Raw genomic sequence first — 16,736 nt, 5'->3', positions numbered from 1 at the left:
GTGTGGTTTGTTTCTGGCAACACAATGGCAAACAAAGGAAGCGGGAGGTCAGAACGGTCGTCTGCCGTTGTGGCCCTCTGAGATTAGGTGATTGAGCTGCACACCAGAGAATACAGTTAAGATAGAGAGCTGTGTGTGTGCGTGCGTGCGTGCGTGCGTGCGTGCGTGCGTGTCTGTCTGTGCAACACATAAAAGCATTTACACGTAAATACACTCTAAAACCTGTATAAACATTCATAGGAATTTTCACGCATGCATGTACACGCATGTGCGCACATACATATCATAAATCCTGCCAGCCCTAAATGTTAAAACCCTTTGTACCCATCATGTTAAATTCATGAATGTTTACTCTATCGCCCATGTCTTTTCTCCTACGGCTGCTGCATGCAGTAGATGAAAGCATGACATGTATGCTGTGTATAGATGTACTGTATGTACAGTATGTAGCTCTCACTGGAATGCACTGCTGTATTATGGGCCTTCCTCTAAAGTTCAGTCCAAGTGAACTGGGAAACACCACTGTTATAGGAATGCTAACGGTGGTAGTAATTAATTAAGCCTGTCTTTGTTAATCGATCCCAATTTCTTAAAAAGAAAAAAAGAAAAAGGTCAGATTCAGCCTGCTGGGAATTTGCATGTTCTATATATTTGCAAAAAACAAATGTATACTCCATTGTACGATGGTGTCGCTTGCGAACAAGAACTGATTTACAACAGTTCATGGCGGCAAGTGACACTATTGCGTAACGACTGTAAATTAGGCTTAACCCACGTGCTGAAAATAGCTAATCTACAAACTCACAACTTGTCGTGATAGTGAGGCTGTTTAGTAGTCACCAGTGAAGCAGTTCAGTGTCACTATAGTGAGGCTGTTCAGACAGTCAGACAGTTCAGTAGTCACTATAGTGAGGCTGTTCAGACAGTGAGACAGTTCAGTAGTCACTATAGTGAAGCAGATCAGGCAGTGAGACAGTTCAATCTACGTAATGGCATGCAGCAAGAGAAATCAGTACCTCCCCCATTGTCACATTTTTAAATAGCTATACTCTTGCCAGTCAAGCCAGCTCCCATGCTGTGATGAACTGCAGGCTTGTTAAATTATAAATGTACCATAGAGAGGGAAAACAAGTAATAATAATAATAATAATAATAATAATAAATCATACTTACAGAGCACTATTCTTGGTACTTAATGAGGCTTTACATAAACAAAACAAATACATTTATTGAATCAAAAATAAATAAGAGTAATAGAGGTTATAATGTGCTGCTACTAAGATGTAATTGCTGTTGTTGTTTCAAACTGTTTGCATTGAGCTGTAAAGGCTATATATCTTCTCACAGTCGATCTTATAAATATTACTGTATGTGTATGTTGTGCCAATTTATATAACATTGAATACAACTGTTTGTCAGTGAGTTTTACCATTTCTCTCTCTCTCTCTCTCTCACGCACGCACGCACGCACGCGCACGCACACACGCGCACACACACACACACACACACACACACACACACACACACACACACACACACACACACACACACACACACACACACACACACACACACACACACACACACACACACACACACACACACACACACACACACACACACACACACACACATACACATTATCCTAGATAACCAAATAAAATAAACTCTATAAAACAAACACATTAGTACTGTGTAGGTAGCACTTTTAACACCAGGGTACAACATTATTATCTGTGTTTTTGTGTTTCTATGGAAACACACTATAGTGTTTCTATAGTGTTTATTTTCTCCCCTGTTGATTGGCTGTTTGCCTGTGGCAGGTTTGACTTGAATGCTTGTCAAGTGAACTCCCTATGAAGAAAGAATCTCTCCATCTCCATCATTACAGCTCATATTGTTTGTTTTCATTGCCATAAAAACCAGTGTGTGTGTGTGTGTGTGTATGTGTGTGTGTGTGTGTGTGTGTGTGTGTGTGTGTGTGTGTGTGCATCCACACATGTATGCACATGTGCAACCGTAACAAGAAATCCTAGATGTATATTATGTTGTCTTGGCTTTCATCATTGTTTCTGTTCGATATGTTGTTAATTAATCGTGTTTATTATACCTCTGTATGTTGTTTATTATTGTTTGTTCTGTTGTGCTGATGAAATGTTCTGTACAGCACTTTGGTACAACGGAAGTTGTGTGTGTGCCATATAACCATATAACCATACAACCGCTACCAACCGGTGTTGGGTGTTGGAACAGGAGTGCTGTGTGGAAGTGACAGCAGTGTACTGGGAGTTCAGGATGTAAACCCTGGGGGAAATCACACGCCTCTCCGACCACATTGCTTGATGGGAAACCAGTGCTACTGATATAAGTGGCTATTACTTTGTCTGTGTGTGCTCAGCATGTTGCTCTTCACACTGTGAAATCCTGTCAATTCGTTTAACACTGTGAGAGTGTACAGATGTAACTCGGAGAGTAACAAACTGATAGATAAACACTGGGGATTAGGATGTGTTTTCTACACACACACTGTTACTGTCAGGTGTCTTGGGTATTTAACCCATTAAAACCGGGAAAGGATTCTATGTCATTTTAGATTTTAGCGTTGGCTATTCAAAAATAGCAGATATACAAGTTTGTACATCTGCTATTTTTGAACCTTTTTTTTTTATCGTAAAAGTGTTATGAATAATTTTGAATATTTTAACACAAATCTTCTGTTCTGGGGGTCCCTGGCCCCCCAGAACAGTTTCAGATGGGGGTCTGCGGCCAAATATATATCAATTTAGGGGTCCTTGACATGAAAGTTGGAGAACTACTGATTTAGAAGGCATTTGTAGAATCGGTCTCAGGTCTTAATGGGTTAAGGTGGGGGGGGGGGGCATCGAACCGGCAACCTTCTGGCCACAAGTACGCTCGCCTAAACCTTTAGGCTCCATTGATATTACTGTGCTCTAGCTCTGTTTGTGTCTTAACCTATCTCTCTTTCATATTTGTCTTTTTTTTCTCCATTCATTTTTTGTTGTATGCTATATATATTTTTTTCTTTATGGTACTGTTGTGTTCTTATATGTTTTACTCTTATTTTATGTTTTGATAAGTAATAATAACTTCTATTTTATATGTTCTCTTCTTATGCTTTGTCACTTTGTCTTTCCTGTTTTTATTTTAAAGCACATTGAGACTAAACGTGCTATATAAATAACATTTGATTTGACTTGACTTCACACTTTGCATTTTTTGTGACCCCTCGTCTATTTTCCTCTACTTATTTTCCTCTTCATTATCCTCACATTGGCAGTAATTACCCATAAGGCTGCGGAGGACATACCGCTTTTCCAGTCATAAACGGGCGCATTGTGCTCCTAACAGAAAACCAATTATGAGCCATTACCGCCGCGCGGGCCAGAGTGTGCTTGTGTGCCGCGGCGCAGTTATTATGAAGCTTTAGACAGCTTTGTAAACAAGTCTTGTATAAACACAAGTAAATGCATCAAGTGCTTTTGTCCTCATGCCCTCGTGTACTTGCTGTTGTTTGCATGAAACAGGAGTTATGGAAACAACTAGCTGTTTAGAATCCATTTGTTAATTGTTAAGTCAACTCTGAAGGAGTACAAATGACCTTTCCTGGTCCATTCAGTTACATTCAGAATCAGAATCAGCTTTATTGTCACATCACAGGTTTACAGGCGTAATTCTTTTTTTTTTCCATAGAAAAAAATAAACTTTCTAGAAGCTAACGGGGATCCAAATAAAGGATAAAATAAAGAACATCAACATTTACAGCTGTGTCTCTGTTATGTTCTCTTCTAGCCTTCTTTGATCACTGTCTCTTTGAAGCCATACTCTCTGCACTCTATGTATGTGATTATTTACCTTGTTTATTGACTAGAGTTCAATAAACACCTTGATAATGTTAAGGCTTTTAAAAGTCTCTACTTCGACTATAAATGTCTACATAGACTGGCTCCTTCTCCAGTGTGTGATTTTATCCACAGGAAGAGAGACACTGGACGTGGCACTAGGTCAGACACCAGAGGGGACTGTGAGGTCCATCGTAGCCAGACCACTTTTGGACAGAATGTCCTCTCCATCTATGGAAGCCTACGATGGAATAGCCTCCCAGTCACTCTAAGGGAAAGCCCCACCTTGTGTACTTTTAAAACACAACTAAAAATGTCTCAAACATGTGACCATCGATACATTTTAAATCTTAGACATGTCAAAATAGGCCTTAGAACGAGCGATCCCCAATGGACAGGTGGTGCCATATTGTGAGGGTTTCAGCTATTGCTTTCAATGGTGTGACGTCACATTCTCTTTATAGTAGGTATTTAGGTTGTTAGTTAGGCTTATATTAGGTATGGTATTTTCAAAATGTATTTGTATAGGCAGTTGTATATTGTATGTTGTATCTTCTGTTTTTGTCATGCTGTTTTTATACATGGGACTACATGTTTACAGGGTACCATGTTCAATTGCTTGGATTCTTGTACATGTATTAATTGAATGTTCATTAACGCGCACTGTCCCGTAAATAAACAAACAAAGTAAAGTACGCTGCTCTGGATTGAAACGTCTGCAATTGTACATCCTTTCTACAGGACTAACGTGTCACTGAACCCGAGCCTATACCGTCTGTCGCCACTCGTCCTCTGAAGTCCTTATGGAGCTCATCCAAGCAGCCCACGCCTCCATACTGCCACAGGAACCCTCTGGCGCCACCTGGGTCAATACCGCCATGCCCCAGCATTCCCGTCTCCTGCCCCCCTCCACGCCGCCCCCCACGGGCCTCGCCCACACCGACGGCGGCTCCTTCCTCCCGAACAGCAGCTGGCCGAACTGGACGGAGCCCGACGGCGGTGACGTGGGGTTTGTCCCCAGCGTGGCGGGGGTCCTCATCCCCCTCATCTACGTGATGGTGTGCATTGTGGGCCTGGTGGGCAACACTCTGGTCATCTATGTGGTCCTGCATTACCAGAGGTGGGCAGTAATTAGTTACTGTTACTCCGTTTCATTTACTTCAGTAACTTTTTGTATGAACTGTACTTGTAAGAGTCGTTTTAAGGCCATGTACTACTTTTCACTTTTACTTTTGTGAAGGAAGTGTTACACCTTAAATTTGGGCCAAATGTAAAGGAGCAAAGGTAAAAAATTTCAAATGATTAGGCTACATTCCACTTTTATTTGTATATTTAAAAAAATAACTATTCACATTCATTCTCTCAGAAAGACTTCAGTCAATTTTGCTTATATTTTAGACATTTCAATTACATTCTCATTATTTAAATAATAAATCAGATCATATGAGATAGTCTTTTCACTATATACTTTCTTACTCCTAACTCAGACAACTACGTTTACTTCTACTTGAGTCATTATAATTGTAAAGTAACTTTCACTCTTTCACTCAGTTTTTGGCTACTTTAACCAACCACCTCTGTCCACCACTCCATAGAGCCGAGTCGGTCACCAACATCTACATCCTCAACCTGGCGATCGCCGACGAGCTCTTCATGCTCGGCCTGCCCTTCCTGGCGGTGCAGAACGCGCTGCTCTCCTGGCCGTTCGGCTCGCTGGTGTGCCGCGTGGTGATGACGGTGGACGCCATCAACCAGTTCACCAGCATCTTCTGCCTGACCATGATGTCCATCGACCGCTACGTGGCCGTGGTGCACCCCATCCGCTCCTCCTGGTGGCGGCGCCCCCGCATGGCGAAGGCCATCAACGCCACGGTGTGGGCCGTGTCCTCCGTGGTGGTGCTGCCCGTGGTGGTGTTCGCCGACGTGCTGAAGGACGACGGCAACTGCAGCATCGTGTGGCCCGAGCCGGCAGCCGTGTGGAAGACGTCCTTCATCGTCTACACGGCCACCGTGGGCTTCCTGTTTCCGCTGCTGGTCATTTGCCTGTGCTACCTGCTTATAGTTATCAAGGTACGTTGTTTTCCCATTGCACAGGTACTGTAATCATTACACCTCTTGGTTCTGCAGCATCTCAATGTTACTCAAAACTATAAGCTTCAGACCTCCCAAAACAAACTGATTCGACTACCTCTCGGCCTCAAGCCCATGACCCACCTAATTCCAACATACACAATTCCAATAAAAATGGAATTGGTGGGCGCCTGCCCGCCTAGCGGTCCAGGCGCGTACCACATACGCTGGTAATCCAGCTTTACAGCGTATCGCGGGTTCGACCCCGACGACCTTTGCTGTGTGTCACAGGTCACCCCCCCATCTCTCTCCCCAGTCAGCCTACTGTCTTGTCAAATAAAGGCATAAAAGCCCCAAAAAATATCTTTAAAAAATCAAATGGGATTGGTATTTAAGATAGTCAATAAATACCCTCATACCTGACTAACTGCTTCTCCAAAGTGAGTGACACCCACAGTGACACCCACAGCCACTAGAGGGAGCGAAGGAGGTGTCATCCACTGCCGCCGTTTATTCTTTTTCTCCTTTGTACAGTGTTTTGTATTTGTTGATGACACAAACACTATTGTGTTATTTGTTTTATGTTATGTTGATGAATTGAATCCCCACGACTTTTTTGTGTTATCCTTTTAGCGTTAATGTCTGACTGTACCACATACAGTACAATATGTACAGTAAACATCATATCAACGTACAGGGGGGGGGGGGGGCTGTCGGCTTTGACCTTTTACTAAGCCAGTTCCGAATTGCAGCCACCTGTAAGTGCTTTTAGAGTGGTTTTGAAGGAGAGTAAGGATTCACATGTTTTAATAACTGTTGGAAGGGCATTCCACATTTTTGTGGCATAGCAGTAGAACGAATTTAATTAGATGATTTGATTAGATTTGATTAGTGCCAAATCTGGCCAAATCCGTACACCAAACAAAGCTCGCTATTGCAGAATTGATTAGAGAGCCACCAGGCTCTTCCTCAGAGCCTGGTGGCTTAAAATGTCACTCTCTGAGAAATGTCACTCTCTAATACATTCTGCAAAAGGCAGCTTTGTTGGGTGTGCAGATGTATTGTGTATATTCTACATGGTTCACCGTATCAACAATGTTTCACCACTGAAATACTGACAGGTTTGATATGTTGTTGTTGTGATGACGTACATTAATAATGAGCCCCACTACAGTGTATATCAAATGATGCACAAAACATAGAAAATTGATCATCCTGTCATTCCTGTGTCCTGTGGCACAGTATCATTAGATGCTTTCTGTACACTTGTGCTTTTCTCAGATGCGGGTAAGAGCTGAAATATGTATTCATACAATACATGGTTCTAGTGCAGACTGGAGAACGTCAGCCCTCGCAATTCCACTACTTCCAGCTCTTTAATGAGCAACAGTTGTTAGTCTCTCAGAGCCATTCTGTTGTTTTCATCTCATGAGACATTCATGAGATGAAAACAACAGAATGGCTCTGAAGACCATGGTTCATTTGGGACTTATTTTTGCAGACCAATATCTCGACTCTGTGAACAGCATGGACTCAAAGTAATGATGTGGCAAAAGTCTCATTACCCGTCTTCTACCGTCAATATTCCCTGTTGCCTCATTTAAGCCGTAAATTGAACCGTTAAAACCTTGTTATTTTCCCCTTTTTCGTCTCCAAGGTGCGCAGTGCAGGGAAACGGGTGCGGGCCACGTCCTCTCGTCGCAGGAAGTCGGAGCGTAAAATCACGCGCATGGTGGTGGTGGTGGTGGCGGTGTTTGTCCTGTGCTGGTTGCCTTTCTACGCCCTGAACATTGTCAACCTCCTGGTGGTGCTGCCCAGGGACTTCAGGGGACTGTACTTCTTCGTGGTGGTGCTGTCGTACGCCAACAGCTGCGCCAACCCCATACTGTACGGCTTCCTGTCTGACAACTTCAAGAGGGGCTTCCGGAAGGCCCTGTGCCGCTCCTCGCGCAGGGTGGATACCGGCACCGAGTTTAAGCGCCCCACGGAGGAATGGGCCGGCATCGTGCTTCAACCTCGAAACGGGCTGGGAAACGATACGGGAGGCGGCGGTGAGGAAGAGGAGGAGGGGGAGATGAAGGGGGGAACAGACGACACCACACAGGTGGCAGAAATCAGCAGGATCGTGCAGAACGGTAACAGTGGAGGAGGGATGGAAGAGAGACCCCAGGTACTGTTCTCTCAGGATGGGGAAACGGAGCCAGAGCCCCCTGCCGGGCAGAGTGCCTACATTGCAGACGCGGCTGGGGAAGGCCCAGGCGTGTGTCCTGCTGAGACAGTGTCCACGATGGCCGGTAGATCAAAGAGGGGAAGCAATAGGTCACTAGCTGAGGCGTCGACTGAGGAAAGTACAGTTCTTAAAATTAGCTGTCTGTGAGTGGCCTCGACATGTAGGTTTTCAGTGTTGTTACTTCAGTGTGCAGGCTACTATATAAGTCACTGTTTCTCTGGTCCAAGGGCGTCCAATGGATTCTTTTAGGGTTTTTAACTCTGAGAGAATTAAAATTCAGTGTTGATTTAACCCTGAGAGTGTACTAAATGGAACCAAATGGACCCATAAGGGGCCATTTAGTATATAAAAAAATATATATATTTCAAAATTTGTGCAAATATCAGATCTACGAGGCTAACAATGCATTGTGAGCTTGTAGATCTGTATGATAAAGTATAAAGTAGGGCTCTAAGTGGTGACACCATCTGCTGTGAATGCTTGCCAGCTGCGACACCGCAGATTGCAAACTTCAAGTTGAAGCATTTACAACATGCAAATCCTGAGTGCATGTAATCATCATTATCATGCGCTGAAAGAATACTAAATATTATGACTTGTAGCCTGCTGAAAAATGAGAATGTAAGTGTCAAATAAATGCTCTTGTACAGTGTCAGCCATAACTAAGAAAAAGCATATTGTAAAGCCTGTTTTTACAGTGCAAAATGGTTTGTGTAACATCTACACTACAGTATACACACTGGGACTAAAATGAATGCATTCAGATTTGTTTTTGTAAGCTTGATGTTGTTTTCTCTTGGAAGAAAGATGTAGGCTACATATTTTATAAATACTTAGCCTGAATTATTTATATTTTTTTTGCAAACCAGCACCATCAATGCAAGTCTTTTCTCAGATCGTTTAGTCCTACTACAAACATACAATGAGTCATTATCACATGTCTTTAGCTTACTCTGTGTCTGAGTTAAATAATATAGGTGAGTTTTATTGAATGGACATAGAAATTCTCTTAAACAGCACTTATTACCTCCGGATAATGCATATTCATAAGTAGGCATCTAGCAAACTGGAGTGATTTGTAAGGTGCATCTAAAGCTGTGAAGAAGTGAAAGGGCAGGAGTTTGCATTTCCACTTAGTGTGTCATGAAGAGTTTTACAATTGTCCCAGTAAAGAGCCTTAGATGTTTTAATACTGTGTGGTTGAAGCAAGTATCCAAGTCCATTTAATATCAGTTCCCTACTTTGTGGAGTTCACATAGACCGAAATATTTGGATTGTAAAATGTACGTAGTGTCTTAAAATACAATATTGTAGGTCACAGTATGTGCTGGTGATGCTTCAGTGAATTTCCATGCCTTAATTGCAAATGGGATTTTGAGATATTCAGCTAATACATGTTTGCATTCTTTGTTTGTGAGATTTGACTGACAAACGCATGTCTTTTAGATCAGTTCCTCTCTAGAGTGCAGAGATGGCCCATTTACATTTAAAATAAAATGTGTTTGTAATAATCATTTCTGTTGTAGCAATGCTTGGCAATACCTATTATACCACTGGAAAGCCTGTTTGTTTCCCTTTGAAATTGTGCCCGATTTGTAAGGAACATGCATTTGGAAGAGTACATGGCATTGTGTATCAGAGACTACCTCCGGAATTTGGGAGTAGAGAGAAGGGAATTAAATGGCCGGCCAACAGTCCTAACCTCAACTCCCTTGAACACTTGTGGGATCAGCCTGCTGTGCTGTTCGTGCTAGAGAGACCAACACAACCACTTTGGCTGACTTGAGACAAATCCTGGTTGAGGAGTGGAATGCCATCACAGTCCCACAGCAGTGTGAGTCCAGCACGAGAAGGTGCCAGGCTGTCCTTTTTGTGCTTTTTACCCCCAATTTAGTTGATATGCCAAGTGATTCCTCTCCACACATTTTGTGTTGTCACTGCTGTTGTATCCTCCTGACGCACCTGCCAGTGAGGAGGTACGTGAGTCCCCACCGGGACGTAGAGCATTTTGCGTTCAATTGTGTTCGTATAGACGCTCGACAATGCCATTGCCGGATGCACCACGGTGGATTCGAACCCAAAAACTGTGGTGGGCAGGCACTTTCACCAACCGAGCACGGCTGTTGTCTGTTTATGGTTCATCCACATGCTGCTGAGGCGCCTGTTAGATGGATAAATTGTAAAATGTCCAATAATGTCTGTTAGATGGATAAATTGTAAAATGTCCAATAATGTCTTGTTTCTTCCTTGTTACTGATAGTCTTCAACTTATCCACCAAACAAGAATCAATAGCAACAGCGGAATGAGTGTGTGGCATTGGTAGGGAAGATTCTCATCCCATAAATGCATTTTCCTTAGAAATGGGGCACCATTTAAAAGGGAAGTAAACAGGCTTTCCAGCGGTATAACAGAGAAATAATCTACCAAACACATTTCTTAACCTTTTGTTTTATATTTATATCTAGAAACAAAGGTTTTTCAGCAATGACAAAGCCATTATCCTTATTCTCAAGATTATAAAGAAATGAAAACAAGTATTTGCGATCCATTACTTTTAAAGACACACTTAACAATTCAAAGACTCCCAGGGAATGTTTTATTCTAAAACATTTTCTAATTTAACTAATGTTGCCACCTAGTGGCCAAATTGAGCAACTGACAGATTAAAGGGTGTGAATGCCAAAACAAAACCAAATTAAGAAAATCCACAAGGCATCTTTATTGACTTTTACTATTCCAAATCTATCACCTTCAGTCTAAACCCATGCTTCTTCACACCATAGTGGTACAGATAGAACAGAGTACCCTAAAATGATGACGAGTATACATTTCCTGACATGTTCAGTGTGGAATGATGAAAATGCAGCTGAAAGGTAAACGTTTTGTTGCTTCACAAATAATAATAATGGATTTTATTTATAAATGTGTCAATGTGACAAATGTGTCAGTATGTTAGTTTTCTTATTCGGGAACCATGTCTCCGATCCACTTGAGGTAGGGCGGGTTGCCCTGGTCGATTGGCAGGCTAATGACTTCAGCCACTTCATAGGGGTGGTTAGAGCTGGAAAGCACAACAGACTAATGTGAGTCATCTGCACAAATCAGGTGCATGTTGAGCCAAAGGGAAGGACAGAATAGCCTTATTTGAACTCCTTTGAACGTGTGTATGTGTGTGCATCTGCACACACGCACACTGTCAAGGTTGTGATAGCTTGAACTAACTGCCCCACTTTGAATCATCCGAGTACAAAGGGTGTACACAATAATATTAGGACAAATTGGCAGCAAAGAAGTTGAGCAAAGAAGTCATAATGACATGGTGACAGCAATGTTCCCTTTAATTAATTTCACCTACCACGGTCACAATGACATGCTTTTCTCATTTTGGTTTTATGTCAAAGTCGGAACACAACTGATAAATCCCTCATGCGGATACAACATAATTATTATCTGCAATGCATTATATGCACAATTTAGTTTATGCAAAACAGACTAAGTAAAGGCAGGGGAAATAAGGGGCTCACTTATAACCTGATAAAGCCACTGCAGTCATGACTTAAGATGATATAGGCCAGTGGTTCGAACGACCCCCGTAACTCTGAAAATATACAAATGAAACCAAATGGACCCTTATGGGTCCATTTGGTTCCATTTGTAAACTCAGTTACAGACCTGTAACAGACCCTCAAGGAGCCCCGACTGCCCCTGGACCCCACTTTGAGATCCACTGATATAGATAAAACAGGAGGTCCAGAGAGAGAACCCCTTAAACCCTAGCGCCCCTATTCTGGGCTGAACATTCAACAGAAACAAGCTTGTAGATGTGCTATATTCACCGAAAAGATATTTAGTGTAGGAGGGAAAACCAGGAAGGGGCCTAGTATAGGCCTCGGGTCAACCAAGTATATAGGGTTTAAGTGGTTGAACAGTACAGATAATTATTAGGAAGGTGATCCTAACCTAAGAACTTGCATGCACCCCTCCCCCCTCTCATGCACACACACACAGACAGTTGGGCACAAACCCTAATCAAAATGTTGGGGTTCTAGTTTATTTGCAGGCTAGGATCCACTTTTTACCACCTCTGGCCATAGTATACATTATTTCTTACCGGACATATTCGGCAAGGGCAGGCAGTTTAGTACTTCTGGTCTTGATCATCTAAAAGCACAACACATTAGTTGAATAATCAGTTAATTAAACCAACTGCAGTTCAAATAAGGCTCTTCTGTCCTGCCCTTTGGCTCAACATGCACTTGAACTTGCCATGATAAACATGATGATGCAGTGTCTTTCCTGCAAATACTGTTTTCTGTGATTCTGCTTCTGCCCAGCACCTGGCTTTTTAAACTGTGGATGAGCGTGATTATTTACAACTTGTTTAATACCGTTTCTGTACCCAGATAAGAAATGTTACCAAATATGTGATATTCATTGTTGCTGTCGGGGAGAAACCTCTTATCTCCATATTACTTCATATTACTTCTCCATATTACTTCTACACTACAGCATCACACGAAGTATCAAAAGTAACAGATCCACAAGCTCGAAACTTGGTGCGAAGCGACGCACTTTGAGCTTGTGGAACTGCTACTTTTGCTATTTTTGAATTTGAATCCTGAAAAGTAACCGTTTTGGACATATGAGGTTTCCACCCGACAGAGACGCTATGTAACATTTATAGAGCTTTCGTTGTCTCTACTAGTTACTAAGTTTTTTCTGAATGCCCTAAGTGCCAGAACGAAAAATCTTGAGTTAAAGGTATAGTAGGCAACATTAAGCCTAAATTTGAAAAATACCTCTATATATATATTTTGCATTTTTTACCCTCTATCAGCCACTATATAATGATGCTGGGGTGTTTTCCTGCATTGAAAAACACTCCTCTTTCTGAAATCCGTATTTTCCCTACTATTTAGGTTACACATCCGGGTATCCGGTACGTAAATTCACGCACGCATGTGCGCATCCGTGCGCGTCCGTGCCCGTGTGAACTTTTTACTTTCGGTTTGAAAACGCTCTCAAACTTCGTTTTGGAGGCACATAATTTACTTTTCAGATAGCGTATGGATAGAATTTAGCTGTTTAACTTCATATATGTGGTCAATTTGTCATGAAAGAGCCTATTTAAAAATAAAAATTCTGAGAACCGGCAGGGGTGGGCAGTTCCTTGAATTGTATCCGAAAAAAGCAACCCATATTCGGCATGGCCTGTTTAGAAGCCTCCTTAACTCTATGGAAGTCCTCCCTGCGACACCCCCTGGTGGTCGGGGAAACGAACTGCAGGAGTTTTTTTCCTTTGTTTATCTCTGAATCGCCTACAATCCCTTTAAAAAAAATAATATATATATTATTTTATTTTTTTTGGAGAAAAAAAAATCAGAACCCAAGATATCATTATCTGAAGATTTGCAGCTCCATCCACTCTTTGTTTAACTTATAACTGAAAAAGGCTGTATCTCGCTTCCTAAGCACTTTTTTTTTACTTTGAAAAAAAAATAAAAATTGCTGGCAGTTTAGAGAACATATATTTTTATTTCATTGCACTGAGAGAGTTAATGCTGTTGTTCAAATACTAGATCAGCACCTAAAAAGGGGCATACTGTACCTAAACGGTCAAAGAAAATCTAAGCAAATAAATAAAACAGGGTTTTATTAGTCAAGATTCTGCTGTTATGTAGCATCATGCAGCATGTTGGGTAAGAGACACTTACCAGCAGCACTTCACTGTCCTCCTCGATCTTACCCTGCCATTCATATCTGAGGACAACAAGAAGAAAGGTGGACAAAAGTATAATAATGTACAGTATCATCTCCTGATCAAAACCTGCACCCAAATATAGACTGACTACTGTACAAAAAATATATATATATTCGGCTATGTTGTACAACCTACAGAACCTGTCATTTCTACAATGCATTCAAATAATTCATGTTGTACTAATTACTGAAATTTCTCTCACATCGCCCACATGTTACTTTCTCTAGAATCTAGATATGTGTGATAATATTTAGCAAAGCGGGTGGGAGTTGTGTTTGATGTGAATGGTCGGCAAGTGGGAGTTGTAGAGTGGAATGAGTTTAGTAGGACTTTCACACTTGTACTCTCTTCCAACTCTAAACTACTTAAAGTAAAAAACTGCCCCCCTCTATTCACTAAAGATATATCCATGTTTTCATTTGTACCACACGTGAGACGTGACAAGCCATTCAGTTGTTAAACACAACAGATAAGGCATGATCACCTTGTCTCCATGCATATTGACCACTTCTTCCTAGCCACACAGGATGTCCAGCTGCTCTGGCCCACCCTAAACATTGTTTTCCTTTTATTTATTTATGTACATCTAAAGTGTTACAGGGTAAGGTATGTGGGTCTGTCTGTCTGTCATTGCTAAGCATATTGGTAGATGTATATATTAAATTAAACTGGTCGAACTGTTGCTTATGCATAGGCTACAATTCAATAACAAGCAAAACAAGCCTACTATAAGGAGAAATATCGACATTTTGTGATTTAGATTGACAGTTAACTTTGTTGTGTTGTTTGAAGAGGCGGGCGGGAGTTACTGCATATTAAGTGCTGCAGCCTACACAGCTCTTTGGTACACATTCAGTTTCACAATGGAGTTATGCAACATATTAACTCAGAACAAATCATGAAAATCAAAAAGAACAATTTAATACGTTCCTCTCTCTCTCCCGAAAAGACTATTACATTTGAAAAGTGCTATACAAATAAAGTTTATTATCACACACACACACACAATGGTAACCTACTACAGTATGGTAGCTTGAATTTCTTTCGCCGACCGATAGCGTTTTGTGTTAAGTATAAATTAGGCAGGCCCAAGTCAAAGTAGTTACATAATGTTTGATCCTTGGTATAAACTTACATAGATTTGATGGCAGGGATGATGTTGACACAAGCAGCCAGCTTCCTCTCCACAATACCTCTGTGAGAAACACATGGATCAATTAACCACAAACAAATCTACAAGTGGAACCAAGCGCTGTGAGGGGCAACATTTGTAACGTGAATACTGAGATCCAGACACTGAAAAAGACATGGCTGTCTTTCTTTGTCTGTCTGTGTGTCTAATAGCAGTATACTGTATCTCGAGAAGTTATGAGTTATTTGCACGAAACTTAGTGGTAATACTACAGTAGTTCTGGGCCAAGTCAATGAATAACGTTTCATGAGTTGGCCAAAAGGGTCAAAGCAATAAATAATTTACATAAATACATAAATAATTTGCTCCATGATTTGCAGTTCTCTCTCTATTCTCTAACTACAAATGATAGAGTGCACACCAAAAAAAAACTTTCCCCGATTTCCTTTCTGATTCTTCTTAACATAATTATTAATATAGCAATACCATAAAAACATATCGATACTTTTAAAAAAAAATAGTAAATGGTATGATAGAGAGAGACAGACAGATGATTGGGATGTGTGCACTGAGTGTGTCACCTGGCCAGGTCTCTCGCCACCGTGTCATTGGGACAGGTGACAAAGGCTGCAGAATGCGTGCCAGATGTGTATGTCTCAGATGCCATGGAAAATGCTCTCAGTCCTACAGTCCTCAGCAGCTGGAACATCAACCCGCTCACCAGGACAGTCTAGAGATGATACAGTTGTCATGGAAACAGAGGCAAGATGAAAGTCAACATGTGCTAGGGAGGACAGCTGTGTCCAAGAGAAACGGAACTAGACATGCACAACAACAACAATGTAGGGCTGCAACTACCCATTCATTTATTAACGATTATTCTATCGATTACTTCTTCAACTAATCGAATACACAAAACTAATATACATAAAGTAATCGCTTTACCACTTAAGCAATAGTTCAAACTTCATTGCACAATGTGGCATGCAAAAATAATGGAAACAGCAGAAATACAAACTCTCATCGCGTTGTGAGCTTGTAGAGCTGCTATTTTCACATTACATTTTTTAAACTTTTCACCTGCCCAAAATAAGGATGATTTTGAATTGATTTATTACAGAAGCAGTTATCAGTTGTTGTAGTTTTTTATATATAATTGTTCGTTTGATTAGCAGTTGCACCTAGAACTACGCCTTCCCAGTGTGTAATCATGTTAAGTGTTAGTAATGTGCAGAATGCATGGAGCATGCACTCACCAGGACCAGTGATTTCATAGACACGCCTTGCAATGTCTCTGCACTGGGCAGTCCAATGCGCATTGCCTGGGCAAGGCAAATAACATTAGCTATAGCTAGCTACAGTACAACTACACAATCATGTATTGTAACTAACGCTAGAAGTGGATTCCCTAAAAACGCAAATATGTAGGTAAACAGCCATGCACAAAATAGTCAGTGCATCTGATAAAAAGCGGATCAAGACGATCATAGATTTATTTGAACGAGTCTGACTAATTATGCTTTCGTTTACGAAATATACATCTTCTGTTTTCGTTTACGAAAGCAGAAGATGTATTTGATCGAGTCCGACTTCTGCCAATTGGTTTACGAAAGCAGAACTCAGACTCGATCAAATACATTTATGATAGTCTTGATCCAAGGCAAAAAAAAAAGGCGTGATCT

General features: G+C 41.3%; 2 protein-coding genes across 3 annotated transcripts in view; one reads left to right on the top strand and one right to left on the bottom strand.

Moving 5' to 3' along the window:
* Positions 1-4,663: 4,663 nt before the first annotated feature.
* On the top strand, positions 4,664-10,956 carry LOC308094735 (somatostatin receptor 3; the record flags this gene model as incomplete). Its single annotated transcript, XM_080441549.1, has 6 exons — positions 4,664-4,980; positions 5,456-5,930; positions 7,588-8,224; positions 9,893-10,013; positions 10,130-10,136; positions 10,945-10,956. 6 exons carry the CDS (start codon positions 4,664-4,666, stop codon positions 10,954-10,956), a joined length of 1,569 nt encoding a protein of 522 aa, XP_080297675.1.
* Positions 10,957-11,028: 72 nt separating this feature from the next.
* The window catches only part of LOC308102638 (protein CutA homolog), a 5,933-nt gene continuing 225 nt past the window's right edge, over positions 11,029-16,736 (bottom strand). Inside the window, exons 2-7 of one of the 2 annotated variants that reach the window (XM_080452455.1) lie at positions 16,311-16,376; positions 15,636-15,784; positions 15,058-15,117; positions 13,876-13,921; positions 12,273-12,322; positions 11,029-11,222 (exon numbers count right to left, since the gene is read on the bottom strand). In XM_080452455.1, the coding sequence (XP_080308581.1) occupies positions 11,123-11,222; positions 12,273-12,322; positions 13,876-13,921; positions 15,058-15,117; positions 15,636-15,784; positions 16,311-16,373 (468 nt within the window). In that variant the 5' untranslated portion in view covers positions 16,374-16,376 and the 3' untranslated portion in view covers positions 11,029-11,122. The remainder of the gene's footprint in view (positions 11,223-12,272; positions 12,323-13,875; positions 13,922-15,057; positions 15,118-15,635; positions 15,785-16,310; positions 16,377-16,736) is intronic. The other variant, XM_080452456.1, reaches the window with a different exon arrangement.

This window comes from Gymnoscopelus braueri (assembly GCF_963280865.1).
Source record: "Gymnoscopelus braueri genome assembly, chromosome: 2".
Taxonomy (NCBI): domain Eukaryota; kingdom Metazoa; phylum Chordata; class Actinopteri; order Myctophiformes; family Myctophidae; genus Gymnoscopelus; species Gymnoscopelus braueri.
This window is presented reverse-complemented; position numbering and strand designations above follow the sequence as displayed.